Source organism: Papilio machaon, chromosome 19 (assembly GCF_912999745.1).
Source record: "Papilio machaon chromosome 19, ilPapMach1.1, whole genome shotgun sequence".
Taxonomy (NCBI): Eukaryota; Metazoa; Arthropoda; class Insecta; order Lepidoptera; family Papilionidae; genus Papilio; species Papilio machaon.
In genome coordinates, this window is record NC_060004.1 from 5,382,580 (window position 1) to 5,410,269 (window position 27,690).

Here is a 27,690-nt window from a genome sequence, read left to right on the forward strand (position 1 = left end):
TAGTAACAGTTATATAAAATTGTAATACTGGGCTCTCTTTCGCAGGTACACCGAGTGAACGAGTTGCTCTTTTGTTTTGTGATATAAAAACCGAAGTTTGTTTTGTTGTAAAAAAAAGTGCCTTTTAGACGTTGGTTGTTTAGTGAAATCGAGTGTTAATCGTTCAGGTGAGTTACAAAAAGTAATTTTCAATGCTTCATATTTGTACGCTTTCTCCAGACGTTTTTTAGGGTTGAATGCATTGGTGCGGACTGAATTATTATCTGTTTATTTAAAAGTATTTAACGTCGTTAATTAATTTCAATGCTTTCACTAAAACTATTTATCTTTATTTTAATGGCTTTTGCCCGCGACTTTGTCCGCGCGAAATTTTTAAAAAGTTGTAGCAATAAATATAGCATATGTTACTCATTGTTGTAGCTCTCTTTTGACAAAAGATTTTTTGAAATTGTTCCAGGAGTTTATCCATTACATATACAAGTTAGTGAATTAACAAAGAGACCACATTGTATTGTTTATCCACATTGATTGACGCACCTTTGTTTGTGACGCGGCTTAACCTCGTTTCAGAACGTAACTTTAACGTTTAATTCGTAAATTAACGGAATTTCACGTTAAACTACTTACTAAATTTTTACTGTGCAAAATTACATTATTTCGTATTTAAATTATTTGAAAGGTTTTTCAGGTCGCAAATGTAGTAAGCGACAGAAATGTGTCTGGACAGCGTCAAATGTTTGTCAGCAATTTCTGCTTACACCTCTAGGTTTCGGGTGTGAATTAAATGGTTTTCTCTAGACATCATCCGAAATTTTTATTACATTCTAATTCGCAAAATACTCCCGGTATTTTAAATACACTCTCATTGTCTTGAGTATTAATCTGTGCAACTATGACGCAAATGCCTGGGACCGGCTTTGAGAAGTAATTGTTTTTGTAGATATGCTTAAGAATAAGTAGGCCTCATTTTATATCTGCCATTGCCCAGGCTGGGTAAAATGATTGCAAAATATATCAATTTTTAATTGTCATCGTTGTGTTTATCGTATACAATCAAAATTTTCGAAAGGCATTGTACTCATGACTACACAGGCCTTGAATTTACTGTAAAAAAATACACTCGATTCCTACGTAAAGAATCGTATCTCACAATTTTGCTAAGTAATTGCAGAATGAATTATTTAATTGAATTATTTGCATTAATTTAAATAAAATAAAAAATATATAACAGTGCCACATTTTTCTTTTCTAGCGTAGGAATATAGAATTCTATAAAATTGTAATAATTATTGGGTTATAATGTAAAAATATTTTTGTATGTCCTAGACTGCTTAAAAGCTTCTAAGGTAAGCAAAGACATATTGCCCCAATATTTAAGAAAGCAAATTCTTTAGTTTTGCCGACTAAACAGTTTAAAAACCGGTTAAAGATATTTGTTATGCTTTTAGCAAACCGATGTTTCGTATAGCTCTTGATTTTTGCGTTGCTTATGTCATACATATTTTTATTTATGCAACATTGAGTTTTCACTGTTGAAACACATGTATAAAACATTTCTGTTTTTATAGAGTATTCCTTACGAGTCCATATTGAATATATTTAAAACATATTTGAACATCATCAAACTTCATGAAAATATTTATTTATGTTGAAAAACATACAAGTTTATAAACTTAAAGCGCTTCGTACACCTTTGAAAATCTTCGAAATTGATATTGCGTCGCGAGTATCGCGGTGTGAGCGCTCCATACACACAACGTTTATCGTCTATTTGGTCCGTGCAGGCAGAGCGACTACATGTCAACTGTATAGACATGCTCCGCCATCTTGAAAATCGAAGCTACTTTTCTCATAGATCTTGGCAAACAGGTTGCAAGCGACTGGCTTTGGCGATCACGGGTATGTTATTGCTTAAATCGCTTGCCGACTTAAATCGCCAGGTTCCGAAAATTTACATCGCCTTGTGTACGAAAGGCCTAATCTTACTAATACAAAAGTTTAGATGGATGCATGTTACAAGTTATCTCCAGAACGGCTGCATGTATCTCGCTGAAATTTGGGATAGATGTATTACATAATCTGGAAGAACACATAGGGTAATAATTAAGTTTTTTTATTCCGCTCGGACGGAGTCGTGGGCGACAGCTAGTAATTAATAATTAAAAAAAGAAACAAAGATACTTATTAGCTTATAAACATTTCTTGAGAGTTATGCTCTTTATGGTTATGATTTCCCATGAGTCTCCAACCCATAAATATTTCAAATACAAAGTTATTGGTAAACTTTGTTGTAAATCTGCACAATATTGCCTTGAAAAGGCATTCAATAGACGTTTCACTTGCGAGGCTAAACGTCAAGTGTACTTAGGTAACTCTTTATGGCCCTTAAACCATGCAAGGTTGCCAACTTTAAAAAAAATAACCCCAAACTCTGGCAGCGAAGAAAAACTATACGACATTGTAAACTGAAGAACAAAAATAAGCGTTTATAATAAATAACTAGCTGTCGACCGCAACTCCGTCCGCGCGCAGTTAAAAAAAAATGAAAAATAGATGTTGGCCGATTCTCAGACCTACTGAATATGCTCACAAAATTTCATGAGAATCGGTCAAGCCGTTTCGGAGGAGTACGGGAACGAAAACTGTGACACGAGAATTTTATATAATATATTAGATTAACCTAAAAGTGAATTAATTATTTTTTTAAATTTTAGAATATTTACTCATAAATAAAAAATATGTTTATTTAATAATCCCTTACAGATTAGTTTTAGTCAAAATAATAACTGCTAATGTAATTTTGCTAGTATAATTTTGACAGGATAAGTAGGTAAAAACTTCATCTGGCTATTTTGCATTTTTCTGCATAATGAAAAGTACGTGTCAGTGTAAATAGATGTTTTCTTTATCGTAAAAACTTTCTATTCTATGTAATCAAAGTCTACCGCTATCAACGCAATGGCCTGTATAAATCAAATAGCCTTTTATTTCAATTACGCTTTCAATTTACGCTAACAAAAAACATAAACTAACGCCTTTTTCTAGAAAAAAAAAACATTACATTCTATATTACTTAAAAATGTAATATACGACATGTTAAAAATAAACTACCTTTTTTTCTTCTATGTTCAGATTAGATTTAGCAGGAAATATTTCAACGCTATGCAATCAGGCCTTTCCATCTTATTTGCATCTCGTTTCACCGTATTGAGTGACAGATATTGCCATCTCTGTCGCACATTAGCAGTGGCCTATACCGTTAACCGCGAAACCTTTGCAACAGCCTCAAGAAGTTAAAATATTCGCATAGAATATTTGGAATTAAAACTTTTCCTTTTTTATTACTTTAAACTAGTTTTATGATAAATTTGAATAATCTTGTGTTTTACCTGATTTTTCAAACCATCTGACGAATATAGTTATAACTTAACAGCTGAAACTCTTTTCCTGGAATGGGTCGATATGTATGGTTATTAAATTGTGACTTCTACTTTGTTATTGGAATAGACCTCTAATTAATTATATTATGAACTAAGAGGCTATCATTACGCGCGAAAAGCCCAGCTACCTTTTAAATGGTTAAGATTCTAAGTTGCAGTGAAGGCCAGGTTCCATCAAGAGTAGAGCATTTATAAAAAATAAATCAACAAACAACAATACAAATTTGTCAATATAATAAAACATCTCTTTTTGTAAGTACGTACAATTAGTAATGACGTAAAGAATTATTAGAAAACAAGCGAAAGTTAAATACTAGAAAGTGAGCTATCAAGCCAATTCAGTAACCGTTGCCCAATTACAGGGTGTTGTGTTTGGTTTCCCGGTCACGTGCGTACGAAAGTGCGCTAAACCTATTTTGGTGAACCCCCATTATAAGTTTGACTTGCCTTATTAAATATTGTTACATAAATCTTAGCAATGAAATTGTTATTATTATCTATTTCTTAGTTTTTTTTTTTAAATTATAAAATAACTTTAATAACCGTCTCCTTTGTGAAAAATTAAGAAAACTGACTGTAGTAATACTCCACGAATTTCTATTGAAATTAAAAAGTAAACAATGTATAAGTGTTAATTGATTGGTCACTTATAAAATTATGTTGAACAATAAACAATAAAAATCAGTGTAGAGAGAGAGGCGTTATGTGGCATATAAAATAAAAGTAAAACAGGATTCAAATTGTATACCAACACTCAGTTTAACAAAATTAATTCAACTAATTAAAGGTACTACTAACCCTCAAACTCTTTACCTTTTCATTAGTAACTAGTTTATGAACGCGACTACGTTATCGCGGAATAAAAAACTTAGTAAGCTTAAATATCAGATGTGTTCTTTCAGACTATGTTATACATTTGTGCCAAATTTCATCAAGATATATTGAGCCGTTCCGGAGATATCTTATAAAAAACATCCAAACAAACATTCGCATTTATAATATTAGTAGGTAAACATATTGTTTTTATATCTTGTTATAGTAATAATATAGCTAATAAAACACATGTTTGTGCGTCAGTTTGTGGTGGGCGTTGTCAGCATCGCTTCCGAGAACGGATAGTTAGGGGGAACATTCCTAAATGTCGATTAACTTGATAACAAAAACAGGGCGTAAAGGAAACAGTGAAACAATGAAAAAAACAAAAACCCCATTAGTCATACAACTGTAAAATATTTATTTATCCTGTAGTTTTTTCTGTATTTCAATATCTATAAAATCTATATTGTATATATGCTGTAATTTAAAAATTTTAATGAGTAATATTTGTGGTCCATATTTTGCTTATCCAACTTTGAAAAAGTAGGTGACATTTGACCTTTCCTTTCCTTGTTGTCATTATGTCTAACTAGTTTTTTGGTGTTTGACTATTGTTATCGGAGCAAATCGTTTACTATAATGAAGTAAGTTAATAGTGGTAGATGCCAGCAACATCTGTTGTACGAATCAGTCGGCTCTCCCGATGCAATACCACGACCAAACAGAAGACAGGCGTGAAGTGGAAGTAATTCCGCGTTTCGTCTGATGAGTGTGGTGCCGGAGGCCTAATTTTAGTCTTATCTCAGTCTCGCCCTGGGAAGGGAAAGAATCTTATAATTCTTATAAGGAAAGGATGGGAAGGAGAAGTGGATTTGATGGAGGAGGAGATGCGCAGGAATGTGAAATATTCTCTTTTTGTGCGTTTCCTCTCCGTCGATTAAAGGTAAGTAACGCATCTGCAATTGCGGATGTCTATGGGCAGCGGTCGCTTCGTCATTTTGGCGAATTCAGGTGACAGCTTGCTCTTTTGCCACCTTGGTATAAAAAAAAATAAAACATGTTTTCTCATGCGTCTAATACTATAAAGTATTTTTGTCTGAACTTTTGTTTTACCCCACTTTTTTACTTAGGATAATTGCGATAAATGTTGTTTTTAATTAAATTTGTATTGTTTACGTACATTGTAAACATATATATGTTTACAATATTTGTAGGGAATACCAAATACAGATAAATATGTTTACAAACCGGAATTTGTGGAGTTTTGGAAAAACAAAGTTGGACAAACACTGACCTATTGATATGCCATACTGAGGAAATGTTGACGGCTTTATTCAAAAGTGAAAAATGATTTTTACTAGAGTAAAAATATATATTTTTTTCAAATGTCATTGAACTTCAGTGCTGTAAATAGGTATAGTTAGTTAAATTTGAATTAATAAAAAAAAATCATAGGCAATTGGAAAAAAATTGTGGATTAGCGTATCAATTTGAAATATATTTTTTGATATCATTTTCTTGGAAGGATTTTATATTGCAGTGATTTTATAACCAAGTTGAATAAATACCAAACGGAGAATATCCTTGAGACACGAGACGTGCGATTAAAATCGTAAATTGCGACATATCCTCTTAAATTGGATGAGGCTTATGGCCGTGTGCTCTTTCTATACGCTTTAATAATCATATAGATTGACTAATTCAAAGTAAAATCAAAGATAATTCACAAATTCCTATAGTTAATACCTCTCCAATTTTGAATTAGCTAGGATCTGATATGACACATGTTTGAATTTTTCCATATATATTTTTTATTTTTTCCCCATAAATTTTTAAGATTATCTACTTAATATGTAGTTGTAGATAGGGATAGATAGTCCTATAATTGCTTAACTGTCTACTGAAATTGAGTACAAAGTTTTGATTGAGAAATATCCAAAGAAAACCGTTATTCATGTACAAATACGGGTTTACCTAACTGAAAAATGAATAATAAATATAGCAATAACGCATAAAGCGGTCCAATTATCAGTGACAAAACCGAGTCACATATTGTTATCTCTGGCTCGAGCAGAGGCTCATCATTACATTTACATCAATAAAATAATCGGTCAGTCCGTCACTGTCAGTTGTCAGTACATCGGCGGACGTCGACTGGGATGGTCGTGTTTACCCTACGCTCACAATCGTGATACGTTAAACGGAATTAGTTGCATAAATCACAATTACCGTCGTACATAACGTTTCGCTTGGACTTATAGTGTAGACTCCTGTGTCTATTTTAGTTTTTTTTTTTTTTTTCAAAAAATGGCTGACGGTGATGTGCCATTGGTGACCAGTTTCGGCGGTAGCGAAATCGAATTTGGCGCTAACGGAACAAAAGTGACGAGAACAAATTCAAGGTTAGTTTCTATTTATTTACACAAACATGTATCCATCCAGTTATTTTTTGCCGTTGCTGATTTTTTTTTTGTATTTTTTTGCCAGCCGGTTTTTAATAAATACGCAGTGTTTTATTAATTTGCGCATTTTGATGTAATCTAAAAGAAAGGTGATGTAAAATAAGAATGTTAACTACGCATATTCTTGGATGTTGTAGAACGGGTCGGAACACATTTGCATTGGACTCTATAAGGTCGCGATTGGAGGTCGATGTTTGTATTTTGTATTTATTCATTTATATTTCGAAATGTAATTTTGTTACAAAGTAATCAAATAATTAAAAAAAAAAAACTGTAGAAGGACTTGATCCAAAAATAATTTTAAAAAAATATTATTTTTATTACTCCCCTATTGTTAGTTCCCATATGAATTAATCAATCTAAATCGTATATCCCGCACGTTTACTGTCATTATTTAGCTCCCTAAATATTTAAAAAAACAATAAGAAGTCTTAATTTTTTTTTTAAATAATGGTCAGCACTGCACATCTTGCGTGCCAGATTAAATCGTTTCATTAACACGAACGCTAATCGGGGATAACGTTAAACTATAATTGCTTAAAAATTATTTTAATTATGTATTACAATTATCCCCATCCACTCGCTATCGCATCTTGTGAAAACTCCTGCGCATGAGTTCTTAGTATAATGATTCTGTGTTCCAAATTTAAATATAGAAGATAAATATAACGGATCGATGTAGACATGATTTTTTATTTAAAAAAAACATCAAATGAAAAATAAATTAAAACAAATATCTGCAATAAACTCTGAACAGATTGATGACGGATGATTATTTATACTACCCACATTTTTAAGTAAAATATCTGAACAACTTTTTTGGTGTTGACACCGATTTTTTTTCAATAGACAGTTGTGTTTGGAAATCTGATATAAAATTCACAAATGCCACTTTTAATCTTCTAACCTTTAATGTTTCTGGGAAATAGAAACTTTTTGGTCGCCAACCAAAAAAAAAATTCTTTCATTATGTTGCACTTTTAAGTTTTTTTTTGTTCACGACAACCGTTTTGTTCTGCAGTAACTGTATTACGGTACAATTGTCTATTTGATGGTTTCTTTCGGAAACAAACGGTTATTTTAAAAACAAACGTATTATGCTTTGAATTATATTATGTATAGTAAATGTTTGCGCCTGGTGTTGCCTGCTTGAATTTCAATATTGCATTTTAATAATAAAAATATATTCTTACTAGCTGTCGCCCGCGACTCCGTCCGCGCGCAGTTAAAAAAAAACTTAATAGCGATATGAATTTTTTATGCTGTTAAAATGTAGCTTATATGACACGTTCGTAGATTTACCATTGCAGCGCCATCTATTTATTACTTACTCAACCCAGTCGAAAGGTATCGACATCTGTTAGAATAATTTGGAGTTAACAGATAATTGTGACTGTCAAATAATAACAGACAAATAATTAGCAATAAATTAAAATTGCGACTATAATTTGAGATTTAAACTATCCTATCTCTCAAGTTGGATCGAACTGCACATGGTGTGCGAATTTTATTATAATCGGTTAAGTGGTTTAGGAGTCCATTGAGGACAAACATTGTGACACGAGATTTATATATATTAAGAAGATGTTATAAAAATAACGTATTTTGTAGTTAGCGATTTTTTTAAACAATCACCCAAGTTGAAATACATTTTAAAGCTTGTTGCTATAAACTTTATACTAAGGCAGATTTGGGGTTATCTATAAATTACGTCACATGTAAAGGGGAAGGACATGACATTTTTCAAAGTATTATATTTTATATCTATACTGTTTTTAATCTTTTCAATATGTAAATTGCAAAATATGAGACATCACAATAGGTGGGATGTCTCACAAATGTGACCAGTTGTGACAACTACGAGGGAGGGGCCATAAAATCACGAAATTCGTGTGAAGTAATTTATGGATGGCCTCTTTCCTATTTAAAAATCTATTAAAACTATTTGTCGAATGTAAAGATGTTTCTTCATTGCTACAAGAGACGTAATTACTTCTTTATAAACGAATAGTAAACAATAGGTAAGATGACATTTTGTTTTTTTTACACACGCTCATGTAAGTAATCTTTACTAAGAATAGATTCGTTGGTGACGTCAATATGTTGATATATTAAGAAAACAATTACATCAGAATACTTCTATTATTTTGGTTACTTATAAATGTTTCCACTGGTCAAAATACAAGCTGATTGAAATAGGTACTTTAAAGGTAAGTTCCACTAAACTACTAGACAGATTATGAGAAATTTTTGTCAAAATCCTGTTAGGATGTTCCAAGTTAATGGAAATGTTTGTGTCCAATAAATCTTAAATTGTGATTAAAAAAAAGGTTTTCGTTTCTTTTGAATGACATCTCTCAAATAGACTTATATGACTTTGGCATTTATGCCGGGTATAAGATATAGTTTCATATGCACTTGAATTGAGGCAATGAAAACAAACTTGTTTCTTGAGTCTCCTGCGCGCTCTGCGCTCTGTTAACTCTCACCGTCCATGTACAATGTCTCACATTGAAATCTACCTTCATTTATACGACATTGACCTTCTACTTTTACTCCTCTATTCTATATTCTATTAATTCAGTTTCTGACTATGCAATGCTAACCAAAATAATGTCAAGAGTTTAAGTGCATGCATAAAGTTTTATTAAAAACGTAAGGTATCTTTTTTATTTTTTAGATTTTAAGAACACCCTAGTCACCCGGCGATATGAAATATACTTTACGACCTATTCTCATACTTATGAATTGTACAGAAAAAATGTCATAAAAATTCGTATTCTACAAAATCTTTTATTTCTATTTTTTTTTCTTCAAAGAAAACGCGCTTGTTTTTGTAAAGGTGGTTGCGGTGGAAACTTGCATAATTAAATATTAATATACGTTTTAAACACTATTTTAATACTTATCTCAAAGTTAAATGCATACTGTCTGCGACCTCTGAACGGTCACGGATCAATTACTACGATACTTGGAACTACGAAATCGAAGAATTGTGACGTCATCGCTGTCAAATCGAAAAAAGGTAGGGTCAGTTAAATAATATTTTCAACTGAATTTCCGAATTCGAAGACTACAAAAATATTTTTTGGTAGAAATATGTTCTTTTCTAGCGACTTGTGAAAGGTGGAGGTCCTCGAGACGCACATGTTCATTTGATTTGAAATACATAGTATGTCCTTTCAGTGAAGTGTTGATACAAAACAAGTTTAAAGGTAGATTAATTACTATATGTGTGACGTAACTAAACTCTTGTCTTGGCCTTCGTGATATCCATGGCCTTGACTCGTGCGGACGGACAATACACGAGTCTTTTATTTATAAAACTGAAAAATATTGTACAATAGTTTTAATGATAGTTTTTGCAATTTGCCGAAATCAGCTTTTATAATTGCAGCGCGCTATTTTTTTATTGATGGACGTTTCGGGAAGGGGCAGATGTTTTTGCCAGTATTTTTATATTTTTATTATTTTGCAGTTTATGTGGGATTACGATTTTAAAGTAAACATATGCGTTTTACCTTCAAAGATTTTGATGTGTACCACACGGTACATCATTCAGGATGCAATAAAAAACAACATTTATATTTCTGTTTATGTTTTAAACCACTGAAAAATTTTCTACCTCTATTGCAACGATATTTTATACGATATTTATTTTTATGATATGAAAAATGTATAAAAATTCTGTAGGTATGATTCGATTTTATTGCTTCCTTTAGGCATTTACTACCGCCGAGTCGTTAAGTGGTCACCAAGGCAGTCCCATAGTTTAAGTAATCATTAAACCTTTATGATTGCAGTTAGTCTCTGCTAGTTTCTTTTTCTTCTGGAATCTACTTCAGTTAATCGGGGCCTAATTTAAAGATCAAAAAGTAAAGATTTTTTTCTACCTAAAAAGTGAGTTCTTTGTTACAAAAATGTAGATTAAAAAATCTATTTTGTAGTTATATGATAATAATTTAAGATGTATTTTTCTACAATATTGGTTGAATTTCTGTTTGCAAATTCAATATCTGAGTTGAATTTATTATTTATTACGCAATAAATAAACTATGCATAAAAGATAGGTGAGTGGAGGTCAAATGCGCGTCTCCTTTGTCTGAGCGGCGCATGCGCATGGCTTGTTTATTTTTAACGACGAGACAACTATATGACTTGTTCTTAGTTATCATTAAAGAATATACGGAATTTTACTAGTCATTTTGCAATGTACAGCAAATATTCGAAACTAAATCTGTAGGTGAACTTTAAGCTTCAAAATGGCGGATGAAAATACTATACTTTATAACAACAGAAAACACCTTGCAATAATCGCGATTATAAAAATTTCTAAAGTATTTAAAACCCTTTTGTAAAATAACCGATAGCTAAGCACAACGATAATACTAACCTGCTAAAGGACAAAAACATTCTTCAATTGTAACCATCTCTTTGTTAAAGGAAAACAGGATAATTCTTATAAAACATAGCTTTTACCCGCGACTCCGTCCGCGCGAAATAAAAAAAGAAAACGGGGTAAAAAATTATCCTATGTCCTTTTCCTGGTTATAAGCTACCTAACAACCAATTTTCAGTCAAATCGATTCAGCCGTTCTTGAGTTATAAATAGTGTAACTAACACGAATTTCTTTTATATATATATAGATTTACGATAGAATTAGTGTAAGATTGAGTTGATGCTAATCAAAAAGAGTATTTTGCAATATGATCAGTCTAATTAAATGATGGACGGAGTCTTAAAAACGAATAAAACATCGAAAATGAATTAAAGCAGTATTAACCAATCGCTCCACTTAATGTATTGAGCAAGAGAACATGATATGCGTCTATTATTCAGCTAATTGTTGCGAATGCACTGCAGCGTTCCATTATGCAAGTAGGTTCTTTCAACAGGGTGTCCATCGGGCAGATAATTTTGCGGACTATCCGGAATTTCCTCTTGATAACAATACTATTCGACTTTTAACTTAAAGATAAATATTTACCTTAATATTTTGGAAATAATCATCCATCCCAAATTAATTTGAAATGCAAATAAATTTTACACCAATATAATATGTATTATTTAATCGAAATCCACAAAGATTTTTATTGTTTTCCATTCTTAAAATTTTTAAATGTAAGAACAAAATATCACGTATATTTTATAATAATTACAATTATCCCCAAAACTTCTATCTCCTTTTTTGCCAAACCTTGGTTACCCTACACATAATAAAGGAGTGGCAATGTTGCCAAATTTAAGGCCGTTTTGCTGAAATTATTTAATACCACATCTGCCGATTACTAAGCAGCGATTGGTAACTATTTAGTTAAAGTATTGTTGTTGCTGGCCAGTTGCATTTCAATTTCAACTTCTATAATGTCTCAAATTTTAACATTTTTAATTTGCGATAATATACTAAATGTATGGTATAGTTATAAAAAAAAAACAATCTGTCAAAAATTAATCTCCGACTGACAAAAGTACGAACTGTGGTCTTTGAAGATAAGTTACAAATTCTATTCTAATATAAATTGTTACTTTTTATTATAAAATATTAATTAAATGATCGTTAATTTAACAAGCGCTTGTTACGACCGATAAGGAAGTTTTACGTATTTATACGTAACAGTACAACCGACTATGCAATGCACATAAATATAGCTTTATTTTACGTTATTACAGTACTCGGAACGCAATATCGTATCAGGAACTCCTTAATATATCAAATTAAAATACCAAATGACAATAAAGTATGTTAGGTCTTAACTGATCTTTTTTTATTAACTTCATTTATGGCAAACGATTTGCTGAAATAGCGAAGCTACCGCTGACCATAGACATCCACAATTGCATCCGTTGCCTACCTTTAATTAACCGAGGAGGGGACGCATAGAAAGAGAATATTTATCCTTACTATGCGTCCCCTTCTCCGACAAATCTCCATCTCATTGCCATCCTCTCATTTTATAAGAAAAGTATGTGAAGGGGAACCTCTTCCCCTTAAATTAGGCCTCCGGCACTACACTCATCAGACTTAACGCGGAATTGCTACCACGCCTGTCTTCTTTGTGGTCTTAATCTTAAGTAATGAGATTGATAGCGCATTAGCGCCCTGTTGTTAATAACAAAAAAGTATACTATAGTTGTCATATCATTTTTTTCTTTTATGCCAGTTTCTGAATCCATGTAGGTTACATATTTACTGATACAACTAACTAGGTTAACAGCACCTCTTTCATCATGCCAGTTGTTTGACTATATAATATTAAGAGTATTACCTTAATGGATGTAAAAGCTTATTATTATAAAAAAGGTAAAAGTTTTTCTCATCCCATAATGTACATAGATACGTACAAACGGGTGACTAGCGCCGACGCGGGCGCAATCAAAACATCATGCCAACAATGCAGCCGCGCGCGCACCGCCCGGTACCGACGTATCTACACACGATAGTACCTCTTATGTGAATGATAATGTCAAACAAATAGACCTGATTGAATTATCCATACAGTGGACTTCTACATGCGAAACACCACCCGCTCATTCGATATGTGTTATTCCCTAAATTAATAAGGATCCCAAGATTCTTTGAAGTTTCTATCCTAAAATGTTAAGCTAATCATAAATTTGACAATAATGAACTATTCTTTTATTTGATAGTTTAAATAAATAGACCCTTAATATAAATACTGAATTATATAAAATTTCAAATTAATCAATATAAAAAAAACATTGTAATCGCCATTCAATTTTACACAGCCGTAACAACACATTCCATTTAATGCTTTGTGCAATTTTAATGACATTAAAACAAAGAAATAATATCCATATAGTTCTTTATTACCACGCTTTATAACACGTTCAATTTGCGGAAGTCGACAACGACAATTGACAACGCTACGTGTATGGGCGGCTTTATTGTTAACCATTACGTAGTATTTTTTACTTGTACAGTTCGGAAATATATTGTTCGTACATCTTTGCATATTTTCCGCATCGTGTCTTTGTTTCATTTAACATTGTACACGAAATTTAAAACTGCTGAAATGTGCTGAATGAAAGATCAATCTTTAATTTTTCATACTTGTAATATATGTAAGTATGTTTATTTGTTATAGGAACGCAAACTCACAGTCTCTAAAACTCGCCTAAGTGTAGCTTTAGTATTGAATTACACAAAGCTTAAGAACTATTGAATGTTTAATTGTGGCAATTAAACCGATTTCAATAATTCTTTTACAATAAGAAAGTTGAAAAACCCAGAACATATTCTTTTTTTTATCGTAAATTATACAATAAATACATAGAAGAGTGTAATATTCGCGCCAAAAGTAAAACAAAATAGTAATTGTAAACAATCTGTACAAACCGTACTTATTGTAAGCAGACCTGCTTTATCAAACAATAAACAACTTTATCTACTTAAGCTAAGGTTTAATTTGCATTCTAATATAAACAAAGATAAAAGTGCAGAGCAATGAGCAGTTTTAAATAAAGAGATTTCTCCTTTGTCCTGGTATTGCTTAAACCTTTTACTTTAAAAAAAAATTCTCTCATAAAGGAAACGTTACATCATGGAAAGGCTTTCAGCTTTATTTTATTTTCTATTTTTTTTATTTAGTATTTATTCATCAAGAAAACACTGGTAATTATCAATATTATATACCTCATATAATTCTTATAAATTTTTATTATTTAAGGTTAGGCTCTTAGTCTATACGCACAAGGAAGTTGTTACCTTATTACCTTTGCTAAGATTATTCAAGAATGTGCGTGACTTGAATCTAAAATTCATAAAGATAATTGTCTTATTTTTAATTCGTAATGTACAAAATTATTTACAAATTAACATTCACTATAAGACACACAGAGAAACAATACATAAAGCGTTGATCATATCAATGTTTCTTTGTATTATGACCCTGAATCTATATGCGTTTAAATTTTACACATCAAAATAACTCTATTGTATTATTTACAAATGTTAATAAAAAAACTTGAGAGGTGTGAAGGGACACCCGGATGGAACGAAGTTCCTTTCGATTAATTAGTGAAGGAACCAATGTTTATTCTATGAATAAAAAACTTAAGTCTTCACAAGAAGTACATTTTATTTCTATGAATTTTCGTTATATATTGTCACGTCGTTGCCATGGTGAAGTAGCGCTCATTCGTCGTTAACATACTTACTATAGCAAAAAGTGTCGTGACAACTTTTCGTAAGAATTTTTCCGTCTAGCCCCCTTTCACAACGCGCGATAAGGAACTTCGTTCCAAAAATAACAAGCCTTGACTCCATCCATTCTATGATACTCCGAGGAAGGATACTACGAAGTAGTCACATACTCTTTGGGATACTAATCGAAGAACACGGCGTGAGTCGGTTCAGCTGTGTACGGTATAAGGGGTCACAATGGATTAGTCCAACAAATTAATTTGACCTGTTGGGTATAAATTAAACTAAAGAACATCAAATCATTAGCGCCCTCTGTCAATATAAAAAAGTTCTACGATATTCCAGTCAAGTCTTTGATGTAATTTTCTATACTTACGAATCGTTTCACAGAACTCAACGCGAAAACATCGCCTGTGATCGTGCCACATTTTGTCACAGTATATTCCTTTAAGGTGGTAAAAAATCGATCATTCACACGAAATTAAAACAGCTGTTACAAGATGGCGAATTTGCCGCCATTTGTTTGCGTGACACAGTTCAATGTGTCGATGACACAACCATGTTAGCTTAAACGTAAATGTGCGCTTATTCTGTAATCATTGTTAATAACGCTTTCACTTCAACCTTATTTATATATGTTATATATTGTTTTATATATGTTTTATATGCTAATACAAAAAGTACAAAAGTCATCAATGTTGTTACATTGATACGTATGATAATGTCTACCAAAATAAAACTTCTAATGACAGTGTACTTTATCTAAAGTGCTACGTCATACTTTTGTGCAAGTCAGTAAAGCCAAGTTGTATACTTGGCTTTACTGACTTGAAACACTCTTGATTCTTGTGTCATCTGTGGGCCTAACACGAATATTTGTGACAATAGCCATCGTATCGTCACCGAAAAAAATTGTATAAAATTTTGTTCAACTATAAGGCGTAAAGTGCACCAAAAATTTCATACTAATTTTGACATAGTGCTAGGACCACAATTCTTCTAGCAATTTGAAATAAATACCATTATTATTACTAATATAATTTTTTATCAAATAATTTAATAATTCTTAATTCTAACTGTTTTGTTTGTGTTTATTAAATTAATAATTCTTTTACCATTACAGGTAAATCTTAAAACCGTCAAACTACTTTTATAAAGGTAACAGTCGTCCATTGTTTTTACATCTCTTAAGGGCGCAATTTCATTCGTCGATAATTCAGTACTAACGACTAATGAATATGGTTGATGTAAAGCAAAAATCGTGCGAGGACTCAGTTTACAAAGAAAAGTGAAGGATATCTCAATCGGGGGCCCTAAGGTCTAATGAAAACGGTTCTAGTATGCTAGCGCTATCTATGGCGTGCGTGAACAGGAAATCTCTCGCAACACGCATGCGGGCGCCTACGACTAATGAAACTGCGCCTTTACATACAACAAGTACACAAGACTAGTAACACACGTTTATTTATTTTTATCAAACTTAGAAATTGTTTTGGACTATACTTAAGATTGAATTAGAACTCTCTTACCGTGGGTTTTTGAGACCAAAATCTCTATATAATACATATGTTTGACACACAGATAAAAATATGTTAAACAGAGATTTTCGTCACAGAAACCCACGATTAGTATGAATACATTAGTTACTACCAAACGAAACAACAGACAATCTGTCACGTTTACGCAACGTCGACGTGTTATAAAAAATTGCCATATTTTTTTTATCGGATAAAAAGCAGTTATTAGTCATTCAAATTATATACGTAGCGTAATCAATGGGTTTTAACAAATACAAAGATAGGGTACTATTTTGTTTTCTTGTTTTCGAACGTATAAACTTCTTAACTAATAGAATAGCTTTGTCAGTGAAAAAATAATGATAGGTCTGAAGACTAAAGTAAGAAGGGAATTTTTTTTCCGATATACTCACTAATAAAATAAGCATTTTAAAAGTACAAAGAAGTTATTATAATTTGTTTATTAAATTATATTAATATGACATTTATTTTAACCACGGTGGTTGTTGTACAAGGAAAATCACGCGTAGACATCATGCGGGGAAAACCTTTAAATGCTAAAGTTCATTTCACAAAAAAATTGGTTTTGCATTTTGTGAATCGTGATCGTTCCTAAGGAGAGTCGATACAAATGTCTATTTTTTATATTATAAGGTGGCAAGTTATATATTTTATAAATAGTCTCTTTCATACTTCTGTAAATTCCATCATATCTAGAAAAATGCTATTACTACATGCTGTACTAATCTTACTAATATTATGAATACGAATGTTTAAATTGATGGATGTTTGTTAGAAGGTATCTCCAGAACGGCACCACGGATCTCACTGTTTGGCATAGATGTAGGACAAAGTCTGGAGGATCACATACACTACTAATTAAGATTTTTTCCAATTCCTCGTGTTCTTTAGGCACAAACAAAAGCTAGTCATTTATAAAGTCACAGACAACACTCAGTTGTAATAATATTTCGCAATTCGTCGTACTAAATTTGGAGCCTTACCTTTCGAGAGCTCGTTGAGAAAGCGTATTTAGCGTATCTAATTCTATTGCTCTGAGCCTTGAAATATTTCGATAGCCGAAGTTATATCTAAAATTATCTATTTCAAGTTAAAATCTTTAAAACCAAACACAACTTCGAGTTGTCTGTATCCACTACGATCACAAATCGAATAAAAAAAATCTTCTTACTAATATTATAAATGCGACAGATAAGATGGATGGATGTTTGTTCGAATGTATCTCCAAATCGGCATAACGGAACTCGCTGAAATTTAGCTTAGAAGTAGAACATAAACTGGAATAAAACATAGGCACATAACAATTACGTTTTTTTTTTTAATTCCGAAAGCAGCGGGCAGAGTTGATTCTAATTATTAAAAATGTTACCATTTATTAATCTGCAGTGAAAACTCACTTCAATATTCCTAACATACCAATCTATTTACAGCAAATGTCAGAGCAATGTTCTATATCTAAAGATAGAATTCGTGTTTTGTTTTTGTTGGGATGCTAAACAAGTGCCAGCCTAAATGCCTACTCATCTTTCAGCGCCCAGTCCCCACCCTCTTCGATTAAAAGTAGGCAACGCATATGCAATATGGACAGCGGTCGCTTCGTTATTTCGGCGAATTTAGGTGGACGCTTGCCCGTTTGCCGCCTTACGATATTAAAAAAAAATCTTAAAGCCACAGCCGAAGCACACAGATATAAATACTGTCATTAACTCTAAAACAGTATGTTTCCTAACAGGTTTAATAACAATGAAAATATATAGAGTCTGAATCAAAACATGTTTAAATTAAAATTTTACAGATAGGCAAACAAGATTATTTTTATAAATATAACAAGATGCCTTATAACATTTTAATTAAACAGGTTTATAATTTTCTACATAATCCCCTTGCGACGTAAATTAATACGTACAATCTAAGACTTCACTTTCATAAGAACCTTGTAAGGGGAGTATGGAGAAACTGTTTCACTTTTACCTTTCCCTTTAACTTTAAACATTAGATTTGTAGTTAAATGTTACTATATAAATTACTTTCTTTTACAACACCAAATCTAGATAATTAATGCTATTTTAATTTTACTGAACTTATAGTGTTTCTGAATGAAAATTAGTGATGCTACAAAGATAAATAGTATATGTATGTTTTAATGTTGTTAGCACTATAATATCAAGTTTAATATATTGATAAGATTTTAACGTTTATAAACATATATATAGGGGGCTCGTAACTAACTTTTTTCCGTCTAAAACTGTGTCTGTAACTTGTATCTTCAAAACCCTGCTGCTTTGGTGGAAGTTATATTTTAATTTCTAATGAACATCCGGCCACTTATTTTCGTTATGAATTTTATCCTACATATATGAATATACTAGTATTCGGTCGCGACTCAGTCTGTGCGGAATTAAAAAAGCTTTGTAAGTAGCCTATTTGTTCTTTCAGTCTGGAAGTTACTTAGGTCGAACTTCATCGCGATCTGTTGAGCCGTTCTGGAGATACCTTCAAATAAACATCCATACATACATCTAAATTCTAAAAACTCGCATTTATGACATTAAAATAATATTTTATTTAATGTTCACTGCTCCGACATCCCTTTGACAAAAAAAAGTTAATGCACCCTGAGAGGTAACATATATCGTTATGTAGACTTCATTGATAATTTGTATGCAAAAGCATGAACATGAATGGCGATAAAATTCTAAATATAAACATTAGTATCAACGCGATGGAGTCAATAATCTTTTTATGTTGTTACGGGTGATATTCCTTTAAATATAAAAATATGTAAACTGTATGTATCACTGTATACACGATTACTGGAAAGACGTACGAAACAAAAGTAGCAGAAAACTGTCTTTACACCTCTATTTATTAAAATACTGTGTTATCTTAATTCTTACTAATATTGTAAATGATAATGTTAAGATGGATGGATAGAAGATATCTCCAGAATTGCTAAACAGATCTCATCGAAATTTGTCTTGTTGAAAAAATATTCTGGAATAACGCATAGTCTACTAATTATTATTTTTTTTAATTCCGCGCAAACGGAGTCTCGGGCGACACCTATTTTATACTGTCAACATGATTATTTCAAAAATAATCCACGAGTCCTTCATCCGAGTTTAACCGTAATTGAACGCTTGGGTAATAAAGTGTGGCCGGAACAAACGGCTTAACATGGACATGGTAGGGCTAAATGTAGATCACTGTTATTATCAAAAAGATTAATGGTTATAATTAGACTAACATAATACATGACACACTTCGTGTAAACTTTGAAGTGTTTCTGGAACACGAGTCTTTTCATGCATCCGTACAATTGAAAATAGTACATACATTAATGTCGCAATGTCTGTCATTATCTATTCGTACAACACTTTATAAACAAAAGCATTAAAGCTACGGAATTGTAACTCAAAGAAGAAACACAATTATCAATATTTGAAGGGGAAAATATCTTAAAAGGATTTTTCCTTCCACTACACATTTTCTTAATTCTCCCTTGAATTGAATCCACTTCTGCAATTAGCATTTACTAATTTAGATTACAATGCTAACTAAAATAATTATAACTTTCTTTAAACATGCTGTATAGTAAAAGGATAATAAAAATAAATATCGCATGCAGTATTTCCCATACGATCATTCTAAGAAGCTATCTTTTTTCCTTATTTACAAATGTATTTAACAAAAAACAAACCTTTTAAGCTATATAAGCTAGGTTTACTTTGCTAGGCGGTTACGAATGAGCGAATTAATATAAACCTTATGAAAGACAACGAAGTTTTCTAATATTGCATACTGGTTTTCTATCTAGTGCATTATCTTAAAAAAAAAGCCGTAACTCGGGGCTATATTCATACCTGTCGCTCGCGACTCCGTCGGAGGAAAACTTAGTTCGTATCCTATGAGTTCTTCAAGGCTATGTTCTACATATATGCCAAATTTCAGCGAGGTCCGTTGAGTAGTTCTGAACATATCTTCTAACTGACAACCATCAATGTATACTTTCGCATTTGCAATGGTAGTTAGATTATATTGTGAAATATTTTGTTGATGTTAATTGTTCTATAATTTATTTTTTTAACTTAAATTTACATTAACTATGTGTGCCTTTACATTGATATTAAATAGAAAGGCACCAAGCCGCTAAAAATAATCCTTAACGAAGCGAAAAGGTCGAACGCTATACAGTTTCAAACTGACAACGTCTAACTGCTTTTGCGAAAATGGCAGCCGTTTTGAGGTTAAAAGTGAAAGATATAACGCCTCCCATTGTTAAAGTTGACGATCCTGGGAATTGTCGCAGAAGATATTCTTATAATTTTTATAAAAAGTTGAAATTTCCATTGAAATATAACGAAACTAAGACAGTATCCAAAATTATTTAAGTACCTAGATTCGTTTGAAGTTTCTAGATAAATTTTATCACATACGAACTTTATAAAGCAAAAATTCTAATACAGTTATAGTGTATATTGTCAATTATATACAGTTTCATAATACTTTATCACGTCATGTATTTACGTTTTACATAACTCGGTAAATAACGAATCATCAGTCGTCAAGGTGACTGTAACACAGACAAAACAGCAGTTAATAAAATAAAAAAAATCTCATTCACTGGAAAATCTTTTGTCAATACCTACATCTTTAACACTAATTCCGTGTAAACAAAATTTTTATCTATTTGTAATTATAAGTCGATGCCAAACATAATTTTGGCCATACAAGCCAAAAAGGAATGGTGTAACTTTTTGGACTTATATTTTACCCAGATTAGGATGGTAATAATTTTTGCATATTATGGATGACCTTGATTTTCAAAAGAGATTTCATTAGATTTTCCGTGTAGATGACCATAGGAGCACGGATTAATGAGTTTAAAAAAAAAGCTTCTAATGACGGAGAACTTTTCGTATCCAACTAACCCTAACTAACATTAGCTGGTAACCTTAGATTAAGGTTACCAGCGTAAACTGGTATAAATGTTTTATGTAACATTTTAACGTCATTATGCCAGTGTTATTAAATTGGTGTTTATTTTTCTGTTTATCGAGTTGTCGTGCTCATGTTAGAGAATAACGCCTGTGACCTAGACATGCTTTGCGATGATGTAAATCGACTATGACTGTCCGCCGGAACAAATAGTAAATATACTCGTATATAAATGTGCAGTATTTTATTATCAAATAAACTAAACTTTTAGCAATTCAATAAACAACTGCATCATAAGTGTTAAGCCGCAAGTAACTTAACCTCAATTATTAGACAAATAAAGTCGTAGAAAAGCTAGATACTAAAAAGTGAACCCGGACATCGAACAGTTATAAATTACCTCATTGACAGTCAATTACGCATAAAATGTTTTTTGCACACGGCGCAGTGTGAACCTCACGTTTGTAATTTAACACAAAAACATTGTCTAGTACATGGGAACACACGCAACAAATAGCAATGCTGTTGTGATGCAAATGTTTATGAAAGCAAAATCGTTGTTTATATCTTGTCTATGCTTAGAAGAACATTTAAAGTATTTTTAAATTATCTTTTACAAAGCACACTTCATGTGACTATTGTCTATACCAGAACGGATTAAAAAAACACAATTTTTAATTGCCGTTGCTTTAACTTATTTTAGGACAAAGGATGGGAAAAAAGAAGGAAGAGATAAAAGGTACAGGGTCATTTGACTTTACCGTTCTACATTCCTGTACCTACATACACGCGTGACCCATCGAGATCAGCTCCCTTGCGTCCCCAATTGTTGTCCCAACATCTTGACAACAATTTGGCCAATTATTTGATCAAATTCAAGCCGGTAGTGGTTCAGCCTGGCACGGTGATCTCCGTAAGACGAATTTGATTCATCGTTTGATAGTAATATAAGGTCATTTTATTGTACAAATTGAAAGCTCTATTTTCGGCTACAGTATGATGCTTAAACCGAAACCGAATGCTCGGCACTATACGAGATTAAATTTAGGTCGAGATCCCGTGGTAAGAAGACTTACGACACTTCAGCAATGCTGGGACATGTCACGAGAAATCCTGCAGTACGTGATTAAATGTTTATCCGAGTATTTATTTTTTTCTTTAAGATTTTATTATTGGTCGACTGAGTTGAGTAGGTATTAGATATTAAACTAAGATAACACGTAAATTAATAGTTAATATACAGTATTATTATGATATTTATATTTGTCACATAATGATGAACACGATAACACGAAGATTCCTCACGATTGGCATGATATTGTTTCAACATAAAATCTTTACTTGATTTTATATATCATTAAAATAACAATGATTTTAAAAATATTGACAAAATACAATTTTAATAAAAATTAAACAGTTAAATTCTCTATTTTTTATGTCATAAGCTTTATTCTAATTTAGATAAATAAAAGAGAACGTCATGTGTTACTACTTCTTTAATTGAAATTACAAAAATTTTTAATTTTTAACTGCTATATAAAAATGTTAATTAATTAATTTTTAATAGATTAAGTAAAAATTAATGCTTGTATTAATATCTTTCTTTAATTAATTAATGGTTTTAAACATCATGAAAAAGGAATATTAACAAACAATTGACTATTTTCACATAAATATATAAAGCAGAAAACTCTCGATATATTCATCTAGATCATTAAGGACAGAATCCTTTTAGGACTATAATAAAGAAGAGTACAATTTATTTAATTACAAAATTAAGTCTTACAAATAAATAAGGATCATAAACAACGCTATTAAGGAAAAAGGGCAGTCATTGCTCTTCGAGTGTCACAACTGGAATAGTGTTTAATTTAAAAGTGTAGGTAAAACAGGTGAAGAGCAAAATATCTTTTATTAACAGGAGTTTAATCTACGTACTTATAAAAATAAATACTCCAGCTGCGCAATAGTGATGTGTTAATGTTTATCGATATTTTTGCTTCAACAGGAAATTGATACACGTGTCTTTACAGTACAATACGCAATAGATTTATGTGCAACTTTTATATGTTGCTTTTATTGATTTTACTTAGTAATAAGATTAAGGGATATGCTATTATTTTCGTTGCTATAACCGGTATATATTTTAAACTGATGTGTTAAGCTGTTTCTACTGTATTTAATTTTCCACTAGTAAATAACTTAAACAGGAATAGTTGCGTATAATAATATTCTATTATCTATAAAGTACACACAGACTTTATCTCCGGCACAACGGGTCGGATGGTTGCAATCAACTGACCTAATTCTTAATACATTCACAGAGGTTATCGTTTTATTTAGGTTAAATGTTTGGAAATGCTCGTTTGTCGTAACATATATAAATTACTATTTATATACAAATAATAATTATGTACTCCCCATTTAAAAAGCTTTATTCACTACTAATTTCGACAGCCGTGACTTACGTATGAAAACATGGTCTTAGATTACTTTTCAAGGATAGTGAGGGGAATGCTAATATGTTTTTATACAATTGTTTCGACGGTGAAAACATAGTATAATATTGTCAAATTGTTGGAAAATTTAAACTTTTTATAACAGTTAACAGCTCATAGATTGCAGTTCGGTTTGCTAATTTGCAGTAAACTGCTGAAAAAAAAATTGCACCAACCATAGTGAATTCGTCCGCTGACACATTTTCACTGACCTTGCATTATTTTGACCTTCATTTATTTCAGACCTCTCTAAAGTTACGCTTAATTCTCTCACTCACGTATATTATTTTACACGGGTAATACTATTGTCTATTCTAATAAATTCCATTCACTCAATGATATAAAATTACCGTAGATATAAGTAAATTTCTAATATTGAGTGAATGATAGAATTTATTTTTATCAAAGAACCTCTTAATTCTTTTCTTTACTAAAAATAAAGAAATCTTTCATTACGTATAGCGGCGGAATTTTACATGGAATTAAAGCCATTCGACTTCACGATGACTGAGTCACTGCATACCGTTGCACTTGAGTCCCCGGAATATTCCACATTCCTGATTCTAGAATAAGTCAACAAACAACTTGTACATATTCATTTTGATTCACTGTTTCATGTACCCTTTGAAGTTACTGTTCATCTATAATAGAACTTAAAGTGTAATACCTTTAACTGACTTCTAGCTTTAGTTAATAATTAAATATTATTAATAACTAAAGCTAGATGTCACTACTATACATAAGGATACTTTATATCGATAATTCCTGTACCAACTCTATACTTGTATAAAATCAACCAGTATTAAATGTTGCCAAAACGACTAGTCACTTAAACCTTTATAGTCCACAAAGATGTACATACATAAATGTGAATTATAAACCGGTTCGAATAATGGCTGCATGCACTACTCGAGATTTTATATCCATACATATATATCAGTGATCTAGCGAATAAAGTGAACCACATTTTAACAAGCGAAAGTTTATTGATATTTTGTTATATTAAATCGATTTCGGAAACTCTAATGCTGATATATACTTCATTCAACTGAAAAATATTCATAGCTTAGTATTTTTTAAATATATTTATAGAAATGTGTACAAAGTGTGATTAAATTTTGTGTTAACTGAAGTTAAACTCTGTCACAGCCATTGTGTTTCAAAGTAACCAGTAAATAAACGATCACAGTTATGTTGTAAAACCTTCACACGTTTGGGTCAATGTTATAATAGACAACTGTTGGCTATGATAAATTGTATATGAATTTGTTTTTACAAATTACATATAGATAGAATGTTTTATTTTTATTTATATACTAACTGTCGAACGCGACTCCGTCCGCCCAGAACGTAATAAGTAGCTTATGTGTTTTTCCAGACTATGTTCTACATCTGTGTCAAATTTCATCAAGATCCGATGAGTTCCGAATAAACCTTCATAAAAACATCCATCCATCCATCTAAACATTCGCATCTTCTATATATATAAAAGAAAGTTGTATTAGTTACACTATTTATAACTCAAAATCAGTCGAACTGATTTAGCTGAAAATTAATGGGGAGGTAGCTTAGAACTAGGAGACGGACATAGGAACTTTTTTATCTTGTGTGCATTTTTTTTTATTCCGCGCGGATGGAGTCGCGGATAAAAGCTAGTTTATAATATTAGTAAGATTTAGTATTAAACGAAATTAGAAAAAATAATAAGTATTTACTACAAATTCTTAAAATAATTATGTTTATTCAAATAGATAATATAAGCAGGTACAATCGCGAACCTTCCCGGTGTTCCACCTCTAGGGCTATAGTCGTTTAAACGTTTCGTACGCATTGAGACTACGACGCGGAAACAATAACCAATAGGGTGCAGCCTTTAACTCTAATGTTCGAACACGGTCTGTGAATGGTCAGCGTTGTAACAATAGACTCAATAAAAATATTATTTTCTTTGTTGTCGTTCGAAACGAAAGCAGCGTTACTTCGGACTCCATTAATTCATTTTAAAATTATTCTGTTTTAAAATAAACAACGTAAATCATCGGAAGTTTTAATTTTTTTCTACCAATATTTACTTAGTCATATGATAATTATAAATTAAAAAAATTAAAGTATGTTTTAGAATTATAAATAACAATAAATATTTATCATTTTAGCAACATAATATTGTATAATTTACCTTGTGTAATCTTTCTTGGAAACATAATTATGATTTAAAATTTAACCTGATTTAATAAATTTATTTGAGTTCAATTAAATTATATTATTTTTAGTGACATAACATGTGTCATGTCGAATGAAACGACGAGCTTAAAACATTAAATAGACGCTATAAAATAAACTTGAATATGTTTGATTTTGTTAAGGAATGATAGTATTCGAGTATATAATAAAAAATCATACTTAGAGACTCTTTTCTGTGTGGTTGTGGTATTTCACTGATCGAGCCGTCTCACTTGTTGATGTTGTCACGCTAACAATTAATACCAAAATCATAATAAGCGCTCTCGCAGCAGCTTTATAATTTAAATTTATAATTTCACGACTTGATAATCGCCCATGATTAGCGCATGCCTATCAAAAGGTGATACATATTTTCAAAATGTCTTAAGTCATTAATAAAATATGTTTAATGATTACTTTAACCAAGATATGTAGACCATACTATAACATTGAAAAATATATGATATGATATAAGAGAATCTTTTTTGATTCTCCGTTCCGCGTAGAAAGTCCCATTTACTTTGTTCTAACATTGCAGTTATGTTGCAATTTAGATATCACGACAGTTACCCTTTATCTTAAAACCCGCCTATTGTGTCTGATCAGCCGAATCCGCTGAATGATAATAAAATCTTTTACAAAGAAACATTTCTCCTTGGTATCAGATGCAACAAATTATGTTTTATACGGCTGTGTGATCATTAGAATACGGATCGGATTATGATGTTTTTGTTACGGGATAGACTACAAAAAATATTATAGGTGTTCGAAGAAAAATATTTTGCTATTTGCAGTTTATGACAGTCTAAATTACTATTTAGAAAAATATTTGCAAAATTTTCGAAGAATGCCGCAGCAATAACAAAAGATTACTATCTTGTTATTGCTGCGGCATGCTTGTATCATTGTTTACTGTAGAAGCATTTACTACTTGCACCTGTTGAGGCGGCTTTTTACCAAGTGCAACTGATTCAAGGAATAAAATAAAATAGACGTGCCGGGTTGCCAATGTATGAATATTGCATGCCAAGTAAACATTGAATAGTTAATATAAATATATTTCAGTATTAAAAAAATCATTATAGTGAGATTTTACTGTAACTATAAATGCAAGCGTTTATAAATTTTCAGTGAGTAAACTATGGTATTGACTCCTGGTTAAGTAAAAAATATAATTATTTTTCAAATCATTTTAAAGAGGAAAGAAAGGTTGTTTTTGAAGAATGATACATAAAATGTGAGTAACATAGATTCAGCGTCTTCAGCACATTATCAAAATCTTTGATAATGTGCAAACTATAGCCATAATAGGTGTTTCATACATGTGCTGCGAAAACTGGAAATATAAAAAAGATAAACAATATTTAAGAACATGTCAATATCTGTAAAAAGTATAAACTGTAGTTGTTTGTCAACTTGTTATGATTCTGAATAAAATTAAAAGTATACAAGAAGTTGTAAGAGATTTTTATTTTTTGTGCGGTTGTTTTGTCCTAACTGCTATCGTAAAACAATAAACAATTTTAAAATGAAGCACCCGTAATGCCGCTCAGGTGCGCTAAGCCTAAACAATAAGAATAATAATTGTAATTACCATCTGTCCGGGGGATTTT

At 31.5% G+C, this 27,690-nt stretch overlaps 1 protein-coding gene across 2 annotated transcripts in view; it reads left to right on the forward strand.

Annotated features, from left to right (window-relative positions):
* The window catches only part of LOC106715206 (PTB domain-containing adapter protein ced-6), a 48,872-nt gene that overhangs the window by 224 nt on the left and 20,958 nt on the right, over window positions 1-27,690 (forward strand). Inside the window, exon 2 of one of the 2 annotated variants that reach the window (XM_045682446.1) lies at window positions 46-167. Coding sequence is in view for 1 of the 2 variants with exons in the window: in XM_045682445.1 (XP_045538401.1) it covers window positions 6,564-6,658 (95 nt within the window). In the remaining variant the exon portion in view is untranslated. Of the gene's footprint in view, window positions 1-45; window positions 168-6,386; window positions 6,659-27,690 lie in introns of those variants that run through there. The other variant, XM_045682445.1, reaches the window with a different exon arrangement.